This window comes from Mus pahari, chromosome 1 (assembly GCF_900095145.1).
Source record: "Mus pahari chromosome 1, PAHARI_EIJ_v1.1, whole genome shotgun sequence".
NCBI lineage: Eukaryota > Metazoa > Chordata > Mammalia > Rodentia > Muridae > Mus > Mus pahari.
Window position 1 is genome coordinate 158,610,748 of NC_034590.1, and position 15,953 is coordinate 158,626,700.

The following is a 15,953-nucleotide window of genomic DNA, read 5'->3' on the forward strand; positions in this document are numbered from 1 at the left end:
GTAGGGGACTCCCTGAGCAGGTGGCCTTCAGGAATGAGATCAAAGTGTTCTAGACCTTTCTTTTCAGGAAGAGGCAGTTTGTCTGTACTCGCCCCATTCTCAGTTTTCCCTTTGGCAGTCCTCAGCATGGGAAGCCAGCCCTTGCCATGATGTCAGCCACAGCCAGGGGTCTACCTTGCTAAACCCACCCTGGCTGTGGCTGTGGGTTTATCTCTCACTAGCCTCACTGTAAAGCGAAGCTCCAGAGATGCTAATTTTGTAGCTGTAGGATAGATTCTGGACCTCCGAGTCTGATGTTGTTTGTGTTTGCTTGTCTGATTTATTTAGGACAAGATCTGTCTACATAGCCCTGGCTGTCCTGAAACTCATTCTGTAGACCAGGCTAGCCTTGAATTTATAGAGATCCAATTCTGTACACATATGTGTACACAAATCTGAGCTGAAGCTAGAGAGAATTGGCTGCACTCACTGCTTCTTAGAGAAGGGAAGTCACAGAGGCAAAGCACACTCCTGCATCAGTACCACCTAATAATAGCTAAGTAGCTTTCCAATAAGGCTTCTGCTATCTAAGGGTGTTTATGAGACTGGAGCAAGAGGGAATTAAAACAAAACAAAATACAAGCCTTTTTCTGTCCCAAGTACTAAGTGGGTCAAGGTGGATGTTAAGAAATACCACCCAGAACCCAGTGTCTATTAATAGTTCCTGAGCTGTTTGGAGAATTGGGCATGTCTGTCAGCTAGCAAAATGGTGTTGGGGAATCCTGACTGACCCTAAGGGGAAAAGAAGTCAGGGGCAACATATGAAGGGTCATGGTTCCCCTTATAGTAAAGCCTTGGCTTTGTGGAAGTTCCCCATGAGCCGATAAATAAGGATCGTTTCATGTGTCCATGTGTACAAAACTCTATGTATTCACTGGTAGAATGAAACTACTTTCACTAAAGACAACCAGGTCAGGGTTGTTTTATAGATGTTCTGAAAAATGCTAGCCAGTGCAGTTGGGAAAGAAAAGTACCTTGACTTCCATTTCTGAAAAGATGGTAATTGATTTAAAGTATTAATGAGGTAAGAGAAAAACTGTATGAGTTGAGCATGCAATCCAAGTTGTTTGGGAGGCTTTTGCCTGAGCTTCGAAGCAAGTTCAAAGCCAGCCTAGGCCACTTGGTTTTCAAGGCAGGGTTTCTCTGTATAGCCCTGGCTGTCCTAGAACTCATTCTGTAGATCAGGCTGGCCTCAAACACATAGATCTGCCTGCCTCTGTCTCCTCTGAGTCCTGGGATGAAAGGTGTGCCTGGTTGTGAGCTACTATTTTAAGAAGTTAAATAAGGTATTGGGACATTGATCAGTGACTGATTGCTTTCCTAACACAAGTAGAGCCTCAATCTAGTCTCTAGTGTGGAGGGGGAGAAGGCAGGGATGAGAGGAGAGACCCACCCTACGAACATTTGTTGATCATTCTTAGAAATAATAACAGACATGAGTTACACCTAACAATGCATCTGCCTGTGTGCAGAACATTCTTTCAGGGCCCATGGCAAGTGACTTCTTGTTCTCAGTGAGCTCATGGAACCGCTAGAGAAACAGCTGGGTTCTCAGGCCAAGAAGAGGAAGTACTTCAGGCTGGGCATGGCGGGTCAATAACCATAGGTAGTGGAGTTTAGGGGGAGCCATGCTTCCCCAGAGACTATGTTTGAAGACAGCCTCAAGAGGCTCCTGGAGCAGTCAGCTCCTTGAGGACAAAGGCTCTGTCCCCAGTCTCACGCATGTACAACGAACCCCCAGGAAAGACTGTGAGGAAAACAGAAGAAGGAGGGAAGAAGGCAAGGCTGCAAAGCCAGAATGTAGGGACCAGGGTGCCTGGGTAGAGAAGGTGGGTGGTTCCAAGGCACTGTGGGAGCGAGGGCAGGACTCTTGACAAGAGACTGAGGTAGGAGGCATGGGCACAGGGGACTCCAGTCTCTGAAGGCCAAAAGTACCTAGGGAAAGTTGGCTTGGAAATTGCAGGTGATACAGAACATGATACTACCTCGTGACCTATATAGGTGGGCACAGAGCATGGGTCGGGGTTCATCCAGCCTGTGGGGTCCTGCCTCAGCCTGGGGCTGTCCTCTGGGCAGGCGTTGGAGCTCTCTGTGGGGCAGGGACCGAAGCTTTCTCCTTTAGGCTAATGGCAGTGTGGCCCATCCACTTTCTCAGGTTCTACCATCATGACTGAACGGGGTGGCCCATCTCTCCCCTGCTCACCTGCCTCCACTCCAACCTCGCCCAGTGCCCTAGGCATCCGCCTCTCTGACCCCCTGCTCAGCACCTGTGGTTCTGGGCTCCTAGGTGGCTCTGCTGGTGGTGAGTACCAAGGTCCCATGGGTGGGTCAATGCTTCTCCCTGAGTCCTGTAGAGAGGGATGGTTGACAGAGCTCTCCAGATGTGTTCTTTTTAAAGGTTTATTTTAAATTTTGTGTGTGTGTGTGTGTGTGTGTGTGTGAGTGTGTGTGTGTGTGTGTAATGGGGTTTGTGGATATGTAAGTATAAATACCCACAGAGTCCAGAAGAGGATATCTGATCTTCCAGGCGACTTCTTATAAAGTGCACGTGGGGGATACCAAGCGTTAGTGCAGGAGAACCACGCCTTGAAAGAGTTAGGAAGTCCTTTCCTCCCCTTTCCTCCTTTCCTCTTACTGCTGCTCTGGCTCTGGTCTGGGGCTGTGTGGCCACAGCCAGGCTGCTGGAGCTCAGCTCCTTCCTTGGGCAGGAAGGTGGGTTGTCAGTGTGGAGAGGTGGCTTTCCATAGTGGCTGAAGACATGAGTCCAGGGGCCCTTTTCTCCTGTGAGAAGGCCCCGTGCTGGGCTGGGTCACATCTCCTTTTTGATTGGTGGTCTTGCTCTCAGGGACAGCCCCCAACTCACCTGTGAGCCTGCCCGAGTCCCCAGTGACCCCAGGTCTGGGCCAGTGGAGTGATGAATGCACCATTTGCTATGAACACGCAGTGGATACAGTCATCTACACGTGTGGCCACATGTGCCTGTGCTACGCCTGTGGCCTGCGCCTCAAGAAGGCCCTGCACGCTTGCTGCCCCATCTGCCGTCGCCCCATCAAGGACATCATCAAGACCTACCGCAGCTCCTAGCCCACTGCAGAGCCCCACCTGCACGCCCACTTCTGCAGAGGGCAGCCCAGCACCAGCTGAGGGCAAAGCCAACGGGGTCCCTTCCTTCTACAGTTTGCGAACTCTTCCTCCTTTTCCATTAAACATGGGAAACCAAGGTCCCTGGAGGTTTGGGCTGAGAGGGGCTCAGGCAGGGAGGTGAGGGCACAATGAGGGGAGGGGAGAAGGGTACCCCACTATCTCTCCTCTTTACCCAGATTTCTGCATGCCGAGGGGCTGAAGTCGAGTCTCATGCCATCCCTCGAGATCTCAGCAGATCTCTTAGGTTGTGCAGCCCGGCAGCCCGTGTGGCATCTTGGAGAATTAGTGAACATGTAGCTTCTCCTGGGCAGCTGAGGAGGTGGGCTATGGACTTCTCCCACCCAGAGCAGCTGTGAACTGCACGCCGTGTCTCTTTCTCCTGACCCCGAGTGGGTACACGGACAGGCTGCAGACTCCCGGTCCCAGGTCCTTGACCTTGGGCCGACCTGCCATGTTCAGGATCTCCCGAATGCCAGGACTTTCACCAATCATCTCACTGGTGCCGTTTCCCAGGGTGTCCTTCAGTGTAGGCTGACGCGGGCCTTTCTGTCGTCAGGGTCTCAAAAGAGCAGGTCCACGGCCACACTTAAGGCCTGTCCTCCCTCATCTCAGTGCCAGCCTTGGCCTGGGCTGATCCGCCATCGTGTGCCCAGGAAGGACAGGAACCCTTAGTGGGGTGGGGCTCTCCGGCCTGTGGACAGCCCCTTTCCTTATTTTAATTAATTTATTTATTTGGTTTATGGGTTTTGTTTATGGGTTATGTCCCAACCTGGGGTCTCCTGAAATGCTACTATTGGGGGGTTGCCAGGTGAAGGGAAGCAAGGAGTAGCCACTGGGAATCTATCCCCAACACAAGGCTCATGGGTAGTCCTACTAACCCCGAGGAAGAATTCCAGGCTGCAGACCTCCCAAGAGGTGGATAAGCTTCTCTTGGGTGGGAAGCACCCACATCCACCTGTGTGCCCTTCCTCCCTGGATGGGAGCCCCGTTAGTGTGTCCCGTTCCTCCCTGGATGGGAGCCCCGTTAGTGTGGCTGGTCCCAGGGCATCCTTCTCTATAAAGACATCAGAAGTTCTGGAAAGTTGGGGAAAATTGTCAACATGTGGGTCAGGGACCAGAATGTAGACCCTTGTTAGAGGAGGGAGGATAGATCCTGAAAGCCAGCCTCTGGTCCTGCTAAGGGGGTGTCCCTTACTCATGGGCTGTGGCCCCTGTAGTCCTGCCTGCCTGTTCTGGGTTACTGTGGCATCTTAGCCTAGACTTTGCTGGCCTTTCAGTCCTTGGCCCTCATATGGCTGGTTTTATATCCTCAGAGGCGGCTTCTGCCTTGAAAGGCAGGGACTGGGTCTCTGTCCTGGCCACTGGCCAGTCATGTGGCTCTGGCCACAGCCCTTGCCCCCAAACTCCAGCTTCCCCTGGGTAGAAGTTTGGGGGTGGAACACTTCCTATGTAGTTCTTGGGAGTTCTTAGGTGTCTCTGAGGAGCAATGTCCTGGGGAGGCATTGAGAATGGATGCCAGGGTGGGTCTTTGCCTGCACTGGGGAATCTGGGCCACCCCCAGTCTTGCTTCTCCAGTCACCGGCCCTGGTAGACGCCTTCAGGCTGGAGCTGGTAAGTTGCCCCATCTAGCTGGGGCTTATCCTAGAAATGGAGCAAGGTCCGAGTACAGAGCTGTGTGGCTGGAGTTGGGAAAAGAAGCCATTGTCTGTTCTGCTAGTTCAGAGGTAGCACTGCCTCCCTTGTGAACTGGGCCACTGTGTTTGTGAATAAAGGTGATTTCGTACCAGCCTGAGGGCTGTGCTGCGCCTCTGGAGGTTGGGGGAGGGGGGGAGCCAGTGTTTGAGCACACCTTAGGGTAGACCCCTAAGCCCCGAAGGGCCTGTAACAAAGAAGCTGCCATAGAGTCAGCCTTCGGAGCGTGGGCTGGGGCTCACACAGTGGGGTTCACAATACCAGGCAAGCCTAAATTGAGAAGCCGCTGCAGCCCTTCTGGTGGTCTCAGGACTTTGAGTCGGCGGCGGGTGGGAGGGGGGTGGGGGAGGGGAGAACAGGGTCAGGTAGGGCTCCAAGCAAAGGAAGCTACACTCCTGCTATGCTGTTTCCTCTCAGGCCAGAGATCCCATCGCCACCTAGAGACTACTAGGAGAATGACAGGCCAACTCTGACTGGGGTCGGAGATAGGTAGACTGGGCCCAAGGTTGGAACTGTGCACATTTGGCATGGCCAGGCCTCAGAGACCTGTGGGATGCCTACCTATACCCTTTCCTGGGAGGAGGGTTTGGCCACCCAGTCTTAGCCTGCCTTTGAACTCAGGTCCATGTTTTCCTGCTTACTAGAGACTAACACAACTAGCGAAGGCCCAAGGGTCCAGCTTTGGCTTCTCCCAGAAAGCTGCCTGCAGGTGGAAAGCTCCTATGGGAACTGGCCCCTCCTCCCCCATCCCCATCCTGTGCTCAGTTCTCGAGTTGGCAGCTGTTTGGGTGAGTGAGGCTTTTGCTAGTCAACTGTATGGGTCCTCCGGTGTCAGAGAGAATCACATGACTCTGTTCAGTTAAAAAGGCCAAAAACTTTATTTAGTCTTTAGGGAAATACAAGATGACTGTAAACACGAACAAAATAGGAAACAAAACAATCCAAATGTTGAAGTCTAGAAGCATGCCAAGACAGGTCATTTCTACAGATCAAAGAGTCCCACCAAAGTGATAAAGGACACCCGGAAATGGGCAGGTCAAGGGGGGCTGGGTCCCTACCCCGGTGATACTGCGTTTGTGATGAGGTTTATAAAAAACAATCCACTATTAGAATTATGAGAAACACGGAGATAGGTTAGCACCACTGAGGATCCCGGAGATGTTAGCACTTCATGGACCCCTACTGCATCCAATGTCCTTGTCTCCGTTCCTCCGCTGAGGTGGGGAGGGGAAGGGAGGGGGAGAAGCTGGGGGAAGGGCTCCTGCTGACCACAGTAAGCTGGGCGGGGATGAGTGGACACTAGGAAGCCCCTGTGATTTAGGAGTCCCGGTGACATCCACGTGCTCGTTCTCACCACACAGTAGCAGTAGCCGCTCGCTTCTGCCTTCCAAGTTACCTTCCAGGCCTCTCAGTAACTGGTAGGGACACCCATGCCCTCTGTTGCAGGAGACAAGTTGTAAATCCAAGAATGGCGACTGTGTACCCTTTGAAGTAAACTCAGAAGCAATGTGCCCCAGTAGAAGCACACGCAGGAGGGTGGTGCGCTCACCTGGCCCAACCGGCAGACGGGAGGCCGACTCGGCAATCGGAACCGTGGGTTCCACTGGAGCCTTGGGAATAAATGTCCAAATGAGGTCACCTGCCTCCTGGATAGGCCTGGGCTTTTAGGGTCTAGTGTGGAGGTATTGGGTCCCTACTGTGTGGCCTATTTTGGTCAGTGGTGTCTATTTTGTATGGTTTGATGGGCTAGCTCTGCATGGGGCAAAATGCACTGGGCAAAAACTATGGGGAATCCGGGATGGGACTGGGCCCACAGACCCAAAGATTGGCGTATGACTTGCAGTACCTCTTCCTTAAGACAATGATACTGGAAGCCGGATGGGGCCCAGTGAGCAAGTTTTCTCTGGCTGGACTCTTGGCTGGTGAGTAACAAAGATCCCTGCAAACCTCTCGTTTTCAATCACCAAGAACTGACTCCTTTCCTGTTCCGAACTCTCTCTCTCTCAGCCTTCGCACACCTACCTAAAAGACATCTCTGGAAGCTTCCGCCCCATGCAAGGATGGTAAGCCCCAGGAACTCCAAACATGCACACTCCTCTTGCCAACGTGCCTCCCACTAGCTTTCCCACATGCCAGATACATCTGTCTGCACTAACATGACTCTTTCACACTTCCAAAGACACAGCCGATTGTCCAGTATGAGACTTGGAGTAAGGCAGGGACCTTCAGCACCGGGGGTGGGGTGGGGACATTCTAGGATTGCAATAGGGAAGGGGTATTGACTGTCAAGGTCACTTGAGATTTAGAGAGGGGAGGGGAGGGGGTGTCACCTGCCAATCCCTTGCAGCCAGGTTGGGATCAAGGCTTTGGAAAGACCCTTCCTTCAATCTACAAGCACCAATGTACCTACTTTGTGGTCTGGGGACCCAGATGCACAGAAAGAAGTGACCAGCAGTGCTAATGTCACTGACTTGTCATGGGCTCTCAGCATTGAGCTTAGGAAACACAGGGACATGAGACTAAGGCTTGCTGTGGAGCCGGGAGGCATGGCTGTGTGGACAGCTGCAGGCCCTACCATCTCACCATGAGCACACCTGACCTGCCAGCCTACCTGTCCTTCAGAAACAAACTGTGACCCAGCAGCTCATGGATCCCTGGGGGTCTCATGCCAAGGGTAGGATGCAGGTGGGTGCCCTAATTTAATCACTTCAGCACTTCCATACACAACGGTTATCTCTTCCATGTCTTCATCTTGGTGCCCAGGACCATGGCCTGCCTGGGCTGCTTCTGTTAGCTCTGTTAATACCAGTGTGAAGTTTCCAACTAAATAAAATAATTAAAAAAAAAATTTAAAGACACATTGCACTCTCCAGCCAGAATCGTGTGAATGACACACATGTTGCCAGAAGCTGCGCGTCCCTTGGGACCTGCCCAATGCCAAGGACTAGTTCAATGGAGACTGCCTGCCCGGTATTCATTCTCTCTAACCCCATGCTATTTAATTCAAGTGGAAAATTACCACCAGTCTCTCCTTACACACACATATACACTCATGGACTTTCTATGCTTATGGAAATGACAACCATCACACACACACACACACACACACACACACACACACACACACACACACACACTTTCTCAGCCCTCAAAAAAGTGAGGGAATCTTAATTGGTTAGTGATGTGGACTGTTGTCTTTCCAGAAAGCTGCATGGATATTCTAATGATCGGCTATGCAGCCATATCTATTCCAAGGGAGAGACCCCAAAAGGGGCCCGGTCCCTCTCCCTATCTGTATAGAAATTCACACAAGGTGGGTCAGAGCAGCAGGCCTACAGTACTATATAAATGGGACATACCAGCAAGGCCGTGCTTGCTATCCTGGGGAGCCAAGTTCTGGAACTTGCTCCTTACCCCCCAAGAAGCCATCTTTTCTTGCCTATTTTCCTTGCTGCATGAGAAAGGATGCTCGTGTGCACCTGCCTCAGGAGTTCCTGTTATTAGAGGCAGGCTCATGCCTTTTGCCCAAGTCACTGAGATGAATGGGTGGCCGGGACTCAGCCCCAGGCCTACTGCAGGCCTGTAGGAACTGGCTCTCACTGGGTTAAGTGAGGCTTACAGCACCCACCTTCCAGATGAGTCTGCTTACGGCCAGGATTCCTGTCCACAAGCTAAACTGAGGTTTTACAGTTTTAGAAAGACTCAAGCTCGCATCCAAAGCTTCATAGCCCACACACATCAGGAGGCTGGGGCGAGGGGCTGCCGGTCTCTCTGAGCAGCTGACTGCAAAACAGGAGCACGGGAGTGGATAGCCTCATTCTGCTCTGGGGACCGGCCCAGGAGGTCAAGAGCACCGTGCACACCCTTCTAGGTGGACAACACTGATGGGCTGTCCTCGGGTGGCTACCTCCCACGACTCCTCCCATTTTCTGCAGACAGACTCAACAGGGTCTCCACTGTCCCAAATCCCTCTTGGTAATATTGCACTTGTCCTGTCTCAGATTGTTTTCCATTGAGAATGCAAAGTCTTTGGAGGGAACAGGGGACTCGAGTAGCCTGAAAGAAATTATATATTAGTCAAACCCAGGAAAAGTAGGGGTGATTTCACCTGGTCCCCACCCCTTCCTAAAAACAGAACACTACAACTTAAATAACTCTACATCTACTCTGCAAGTACTAGTCATATGAAAATAACATTTGACTGAAATTCCCTTGTCTTTTTTTCCTTAGATGATAGACGCCGTAACATGCCTTGCTGGGGAAGCAAAGGGTATAAATGCCAGTAAAATACTCTCTAACATCTCAAAGTGCCTACGAGGGCTCTATATAATGCCTTCGTCCATTAGGAGTGAGAAAGAGGAACCCTGGGGGCCAGGCTTGGGGTGAGAGAGTGAGGCCTCTGCAGACAGAACCCCAGTTGTGAAGGGAGCCTGGGGGGGAGCAAACAGGAACCTGCTGCTGATGGACACCCCACTACCAGCTCCCTCCTGCTCCCGACTGTGAGAGCACAGAGGAGCCAGGCAGTGTAGCCAGGCCTGCTACTGACAAAGGATAAGGTTCGAAGACTTTTCCCTCCACCCCTATGATACAAGAAAAGGGTCTTTAAACTGAAAGAGAATAAAGCACTTAATGCTGCATCTTCGGGCATTATATAAACCTCAACAATGACCTCAGAAGGGCTCATTCTCATTAAAGTTGCAGTATACAGCAATACAATGTCATTTCACATTTTCAATCATAACAAATGGAAAACTAGGTTTGGACGTGTCTGAGATTCCACTTCTTTTTAGTCCGATCTGGTTTTCCTCTAGATGGGTCAGAGCCCCAGGCCCTTCCCTCTGCTGCTGTGGTCTGTCCAATATCACAAAGCAGCTCATTAGCTCTAGGGAAAAGCCCTCTCGCCTGGGGAGGGCTAGGATCCAGGGACACATTGCCTGGCATCTCTTGGCCATGTCTGGGAAGGCCTGGCATGCACCCTTCTTGTTTCAAGTATTCTTGGGGCTGGCAGGGTTTGTGTTGTGCCCTGATGGGTTTGGTGGTGAGGGACCTTGGCTATGACGACTCCTTGCCCAAGTCTACATCCTGACGCTAGGTGGCGACATTCCCCACTTTCCCCAGATGCCTGAGCAACTCCCAGCCATCCCTGGGGCTGGATGTTACAATGTAAACACAATGACCACACAATAAACTAGAGGTGGGGGGTGTGGGGACACAGTACTAATGCAGTGCAGGAACCTGCCATTAGTTTGGCAATTTGGGGAAAGTCATTTCCTGTCCTTGGGCTAAAGTAACACGAAAGGATAGGATGGAGTGACCTCTAAGGTCCCCCGCCCTTCCCGTCCCACTTTTAAGGATCTATGATTTCAGGACACAGGGGATTGTGAGAGGGTCTTTGGGATGTGGCAAGGACAGGGGAGGTGGCAAAGGCTGGCTCTGGGGATCCCGGTGGTCCAGTCCAACTGAGATGCTCTGTGCTTGGCAGGTGGGCGGGCACACTAATCCTGGAGCTGGCTCAATGTGAACATCTGAGCAGTGAGGCTGTGGACCCTCCCCCTGGCAGACCCCAACGTCGAAGGTCCTCTCACCTGACAGCCACTCTACTTTAAATTTTATTTTAAATAGTCATAAATTACTTTTTTCCTCTTTTAATAAATATGTGCTGTTTTAAAATGAGAAGAGTATATACTGCATCTTTAAGTAATGCACTTTGCTCTCCGGGTTTCTTTCCATTCCGCCTTAGTTAAAGTGCATTAATTAAGAAATAATGAACCACTTCTTTATCATTATTGTTCAAATAAGTACAAATAATATCATGAAGACACTATACCACTACCATTAGTACTGCAATCTAGCAGATTAACTCAACAACCCCTCTCTATTTAATACTGTCCAGCAGAAGAAAATTAACTAATTTCAATTTTAAACAAACTCATGAACACAGAAAAGGAAAAAGAGCAATGTCACCACCATGGGCTTTTGACAGAGGAGGCTAGCGGGTTGCATCCTCCTGTGGAAAGAACATGGCTTGGGGAGCCAGGAGGTTAGGGTTGGGAGCTGAAGGCAGACCTGCCTGGGAGGAGCAGTGAGGGGCAACGCTTCCTCCCGCATCTGTTGGAACCAGCAGCCCTTGGTCAGAGGAAATGCTGGCAGCTCAGCCACAGGCTGTGAGACAGGATTTGTTCCAAGTCAAAGGCACATATGGCATCCACCACTGGCTTGACAGGAGTCCTGGAAGGACACTGCAGGCTTCTCTCCGGAGGGTCCCCTCTGAAATGTCAACCACTGACTCACAACCCAAAGCAGACAGAGGACGGTTTCCACTCCACTCTTTTGCTTCTCTGTTACCCGGGGGCGCTGCCCCTCAGGAAGATAGGGTTGGCTCCTGGCTTCAAAGTCCTCCATCTTCTTGGGTACCTTGTCAGCAGGCTAGGGACACAGCGGGCAGTCCGCTCCAGGCTGATCCAGCCAGGGTCCCCTCTGCCCAGGTTGGAAAAAGTGGGCAGAAGTAGGCAGATTAGCCACCCAGCAGGCTGGCTTCTAACAATGCCCTCTTTCCCTCTTGGGCAGGAACCTGAACACTTTGTTTCACCGAGCCGGGGACTTGGCTTTACCCAGTCCCAAACTCCCTGCTGAGGTGCCATGCTCGGGCACTGTGTACACAGTGGAAACCTAAAGAAACAATCTGGTTTATGGAAAGGCAAAAGACATTAAACCAAAACCCAAATAAAACATCCCTCCATGGAATTCAATGGAAACCCCACCCACCACAACCCCGTATCCTATGTGAGGCTGAGCCCCTTGGGCCCCCAAACAACTTCTAAAATAAACCCCAAACCAAACGCCTGATATATAACCTCCAACCGATAACCCTTTCCCAAACATGCAGAAGGAACTGCCTACCTGGAAATCCTCGAGCAATCTCTAGATTAGGAGGAGACTCGCATCCTCTAGGCCAACTCCCACCCTGTCCTCCACGTGCCCCAAGGAGGGCAACTCTCCTTGCCAAGCCAAGCCAGCACAGCAAGAGGAGACAGTCCTTGTTGGCACCTGGGAACTCTTTTAAACCAAACACAGGCTGTGGCCTGGCCCCAGAAAGGGCTGAGCTCTTTGGAGACGCTGCCAAAGCCCGGAGCTGGTGTTTCTCCAGAACGCCCGCCAGTGGTCGGTGGCGGACTAGAGACCAACCCAATCTCCAATACATCATGAGGGCAACGCAAGGATGGCTTCCAGAGGCGAGAAGCCAGCCATGGAAGTGGCTGAGCAGGGCAGGACCCAGGGCACCTCATGACATCTTTTCCAGATCTGCAGCAAGGCACGATTAGGCTTTTCCCACATGGCCTGGGCTAAATGACATACGGTCCGTCCGCATGCAACGTGCATGTGGGGATCCCGGGCCCAGGGCATTCCTGCTGTCCCCTTTCTCCTAAGTGTGCACGCCCATCACACCCTCCCTTCCAGCTGGAGGGTGTATTGGGGGGTCACATGTTCTGCAGGGTTCAATGCTGTCATCCCCCTCCCCCCTCCCATCTTGTCCATCCCCGTGTCTGGCGTGCCACCATTCATCCGGTGGCAGCCAAAGCAGCACGCTGAGTCTGGAAGGACCCTGTGCTGTTAGTTCTTCTTCTCAAGGTAGTTGGAGGGTACCCAGCCCTTGAAGGGCTTCACCTCATCCAGGATCTGGCAGTACCACCAGCCATTGGGGTTCCTCTCTAGCACCTCCATGGACACCCCCTCCTGGAAGCCAGCCGTCTCTTCGTCCCCCTCATAGTCTGCAATGGAGATATATACATCCTTGAGGTTATTGTGGATAAACTGAGACTTCTCTATGGGCTTAGGACGCACGGGGGAGACAGGGATGCCGTTGCGCTGGGTAGGCAGCAGCGGTGACTCTGAGCCCTGGCTGGCAGCCCTCTCGGCCAGGCGGCCCTTGGCCTCGGCGGCTGCTGACCGCGCGGTGCTGAAGGAGGAGTTCCTGCGGACACCCCTGAGGCTGTCAGTGGCCGTTAGCGACTCGTTCCTCCGAAGGGCACAGGACAGGTTGTTGTCCTTGGGCGGCGGAGACACAAACACAGATTGGGGCCTGACGGCCACTTGCCGGACCCCGTTCCTCATCTTCACCGCTACAGTGCCCGAGGTCTTGCCGAAGCCCCCGGGAGGCTTAGAGGGGATGGGCGGGGTGGCCCTCTTGCTCTGGTTCACAGTGTTGAGCGCCTGCACACGCTTCTCGATCTTTTCCAGGCTGTCTGACTTGCCCTCGTTCTGCGAGCTCTTTTCTGTGTCTGCTTCTTTGCTAGCTATGTCAGATTGCTGGTTCTCCTCAGGCACCAAATAGTGGGAAGGAGCCCAGCCCTCCAGCTCCCCAAACCTCACGTACCACCACCCACTCTCCACCTTCTCCAGCACGTGCACCTCGGCGCCTTCGGGGAAGCTGATCTCTGAGTCCTGGACCTTCTGATAGGCGCTGCACGTCACGTAGGTGGTGCCTCGCCCTTCCCATTCCTTTTTGGGGATGCACGGGGGAGTGGTAGCCGGGAGAGGGATGATATCTGCAGAGCCTCGCCTGGACCCCTCAGAAGCCATCTGTGGAGGCAGCTCTGAGTCCTCACTCCTAGAGCCCTTGAGGCCCCCCCGGAGCTGGCCTGTGGGCCTTAGCTGTCGTCGCAAGGAGCTAATGTCCATCTTCTCCTGGCTCTGAGACTCCGCTCGGTTCAGGACTGGCTTTGGTCGGACAGACGGCTTGGCTCGGGTGGAGGAGACCAGCCCGGCCTTCACATCAGGATCTTTCTTGGTCCCGGCCTTAGGGGTGTCACGGATGCCTGCATCTGAGGCAGAACGTGGCTTCAGGTCACCATTATTCTTGGACAAGGAGGAGGAGGAAGAAGAGGAAGAACAGGTGGTGCTGATCGTGATGGAGGAGGAAAAGGAGATGTTGGACTGGTTTTTCCCCAGTTCTGCCTGGGCATTCTTCTCTGCCTTGAGCTTTAGGAGTGATGAGGATTTGGGAGAATCTGATTTAGGGGAGTTTTTCATGGCAAGGGACAAAGAGGAGCTCCCAGGGGAGTCACTGTCCCCAGAGGAGCCTCTGGCAGACAGGGTGTCTTCTGTGTATGGCCTGAAGCCCTCATTCTCATAGATGGTCTCCTCCTCCAGGGCCACGTCCTCAGAAGACTCACCCACCCTGAAATGGGCCCGCTGCAGGGAAGAGGCAGGCGAGGCCCGTCGGGGCTGGGCGGGACGCTTGTCACCTGAACCTCTGTCTTCTGTGGGTTCCTCACTCATCTCAGGCTCTGAGTCAAAGCCAAAGGCAGGGATGTCATACTCGGGCTCCTCATACTTAACCTTCAGTGGGGAGCCCTGGCTCTCACAGGCACCCACAGGATTCTCCTCGGTCTCCTTAGGCTTGCTGGGGGGTGCGGGCGGCGGCACCTTGGGCCGGGTCAGAGTGCTGGTCCGGCGGCTAAGGTTGGGCTTCTTGCGCTTATCAATGTATGAGGCTGGGGCCCAGCCCTCCTTCTCCCCGATCTGCACGTACCACCAACCACCTGAGTTCTTGTCGATGACCTGGGGGGCAGAGGGGCAGGGCAGTGAATTGCAGGGGTCTTTGGGTCCCTATGATGTCCCAGCCTATTTTGTAGACACAGCAAACTGAGCCCTTCAGTAAGTGTCCCAAGACCTTATGGCGGTCAGTGGAATGCTAGATTCAAACCCTGGTCTTGGGTGTGAGGATTCCATTCGTTTCCTGGCTCCCTAAGTCTGTGCCAAAAGCTTGGCAGAGTGGGTTTCCTCTCTCGACCTCCATGACAACCCCCCAAGGCTACCACATTGTCCCTAGCTCCTAATAAAAACCAACCTCGGAAGGATCCATACGTATAAAGAACCAGTGGTCTACTGTTCCTGTCCTCCACCCATGCTGACTGTCCCTTGAAAGGTCTCTCAGGTAAAAAAGGGAAGAGGCAGACAAATCAAACTGAGGTACAGGCCTGAGACCAGATCACCCCTACAGAACATTCTCTAAGTGGCCACAAAAACTGCATTAGGTAAGAGATTTCTTGTGTTAGTACACAAGACTGATCTCCACGTGCATGTGTGTGCATAAATGTGTGTGTGTGTACGCATGTATGTTTGTATGTATGTGTGTGCATGTGCGTGCACATGTACGCGCGTGCGCGCGAGTGTGTGTGTGTGTGTGTGTGTGTTATCCCCTCCCAAATAAAACATTTCCAACGAAGCAAACCGCTCTGTCATGCGCCCTCATCAGTGCTTCACTTCGAGGCTCTCTGTGCTCAGCCCTGCGTATGTTTCAGGGGATGCCACTGTGGGACAAGCAAGTGAGGGACAGAAACCCAAGTTGTGGGCTTTAGCCCTGGCTGTGGCCCTGACTAGGCAAGTACTCATGGCCGAGAAGCTCATTTCTGTTACCCGCCATGACTGACCCTCAGAAACGTTGCCAAGAAGACATGTTATAAAATATAAAACACAGGTCCTTAGCCTGAAGGAGGCTCACCTCTGCCTTCTGTCCACCTCGAAAGCTGATCCCGTCAGAGATGCAGGACTGGAATTCAGCAATGGTGTAGTACTCTACCTCAACAGAAGGGGGCTCTGGTGGCTTTGGCAGCTGGAACCCCTAAAGCAGAAACAATCAGAATCTATCACTTATGCTCCAGGCCTTACCCGCAGGAGGTAGCACCCAGGGTTCACATAACACTAGTTGGAGACCTCAATAGTTTCCTCCCAAGGTGGAAAGTTAAAGTCAGAAGAATCATTCTAACAAAGCGAGGATACCGCCATTTTGTAGGTCTAAGGGGTGGATCCTAAACCAAGTGGGCAGCTGCTACAGGAGAGGGTGAGAGAGCCAACTCCCCAGGACAGTCACATAGAAGTATAGAGGGCAGCTGGTTGGGGGAGGAGTCTGTGGGAGGGGGTCAGCACGTTGGTACCCTGAACAGAATGGCATTTCAGCAGGCAGGCAGAATACCCCAGGGCTCCTGTGAGCCTTTCTGATGCTGGCATACAGCTTTTCTTCTAGTGCCCTTCTAGGACACTTAGAACAACTGACCTATTATCTGTGAACCCCATTT

The 15,953-nt window shown here is 52.6% G+C and overlaps 2 protein-coding genes across 5 annotated transcripts in view; one reads left to right on the forward strand and one right to left on the reverse strand.

Moving 5' to 3' along the window:
* Neurl1 (neuralized E3 ubiquitin protein ligase 1) overlaps positions 1-5,125 on the forward strand; it is a 78,652-nt gene extending 73,527 nt beyond the window's left edge. For both annotated transcript variants that reach the window (XM_021205306.2, XM_029545258.1), the window contains exons 5-6: positions 2,195-2,341; positions 2,885-5,125. In XM_021205306.2, coding sequence (XP_021060965.1) covers positions 2,195-2,341; positions 2,885-3,123 — 386 coding nt within the window. In that variant the 3' untranslated portion in view covers positions 3,124-5,125. The remainder of the gene's footprint in view (positions 1-2,194; positions 2,342-2,884) is intronic.
* Positions 5,126-5,725: 600 nt separating this feature from the next.
* The window catches only part of Sh3pxd2a (SH3 and PX domains 2A), a 204,715-nt gene continuing 194,487 nt past the window's right edge, over positions 5,726-15,953 (reverse strand). For all 3 annotated transcript variants that reach the window (XM_021200454.2, XM_021200446.2, XM_029531346.1), the window contains 2 exons: positions 15,380-15,499; positions 5,726-14,436 (listed from right to left, as the gene is read on the reverse strand). In XM_021200454.2, coding sequence (XP_021056113.1) covers positions 12,487-14,436; positions 15,380-15,499 — 2,070 coding nt within the window. In that variant the 3' untranslated portion in view covers positions 5,726-12,486. The remainder of the gene's footprint in view (positions 14,437-15,379; positions 15,500-15,953) is intronic.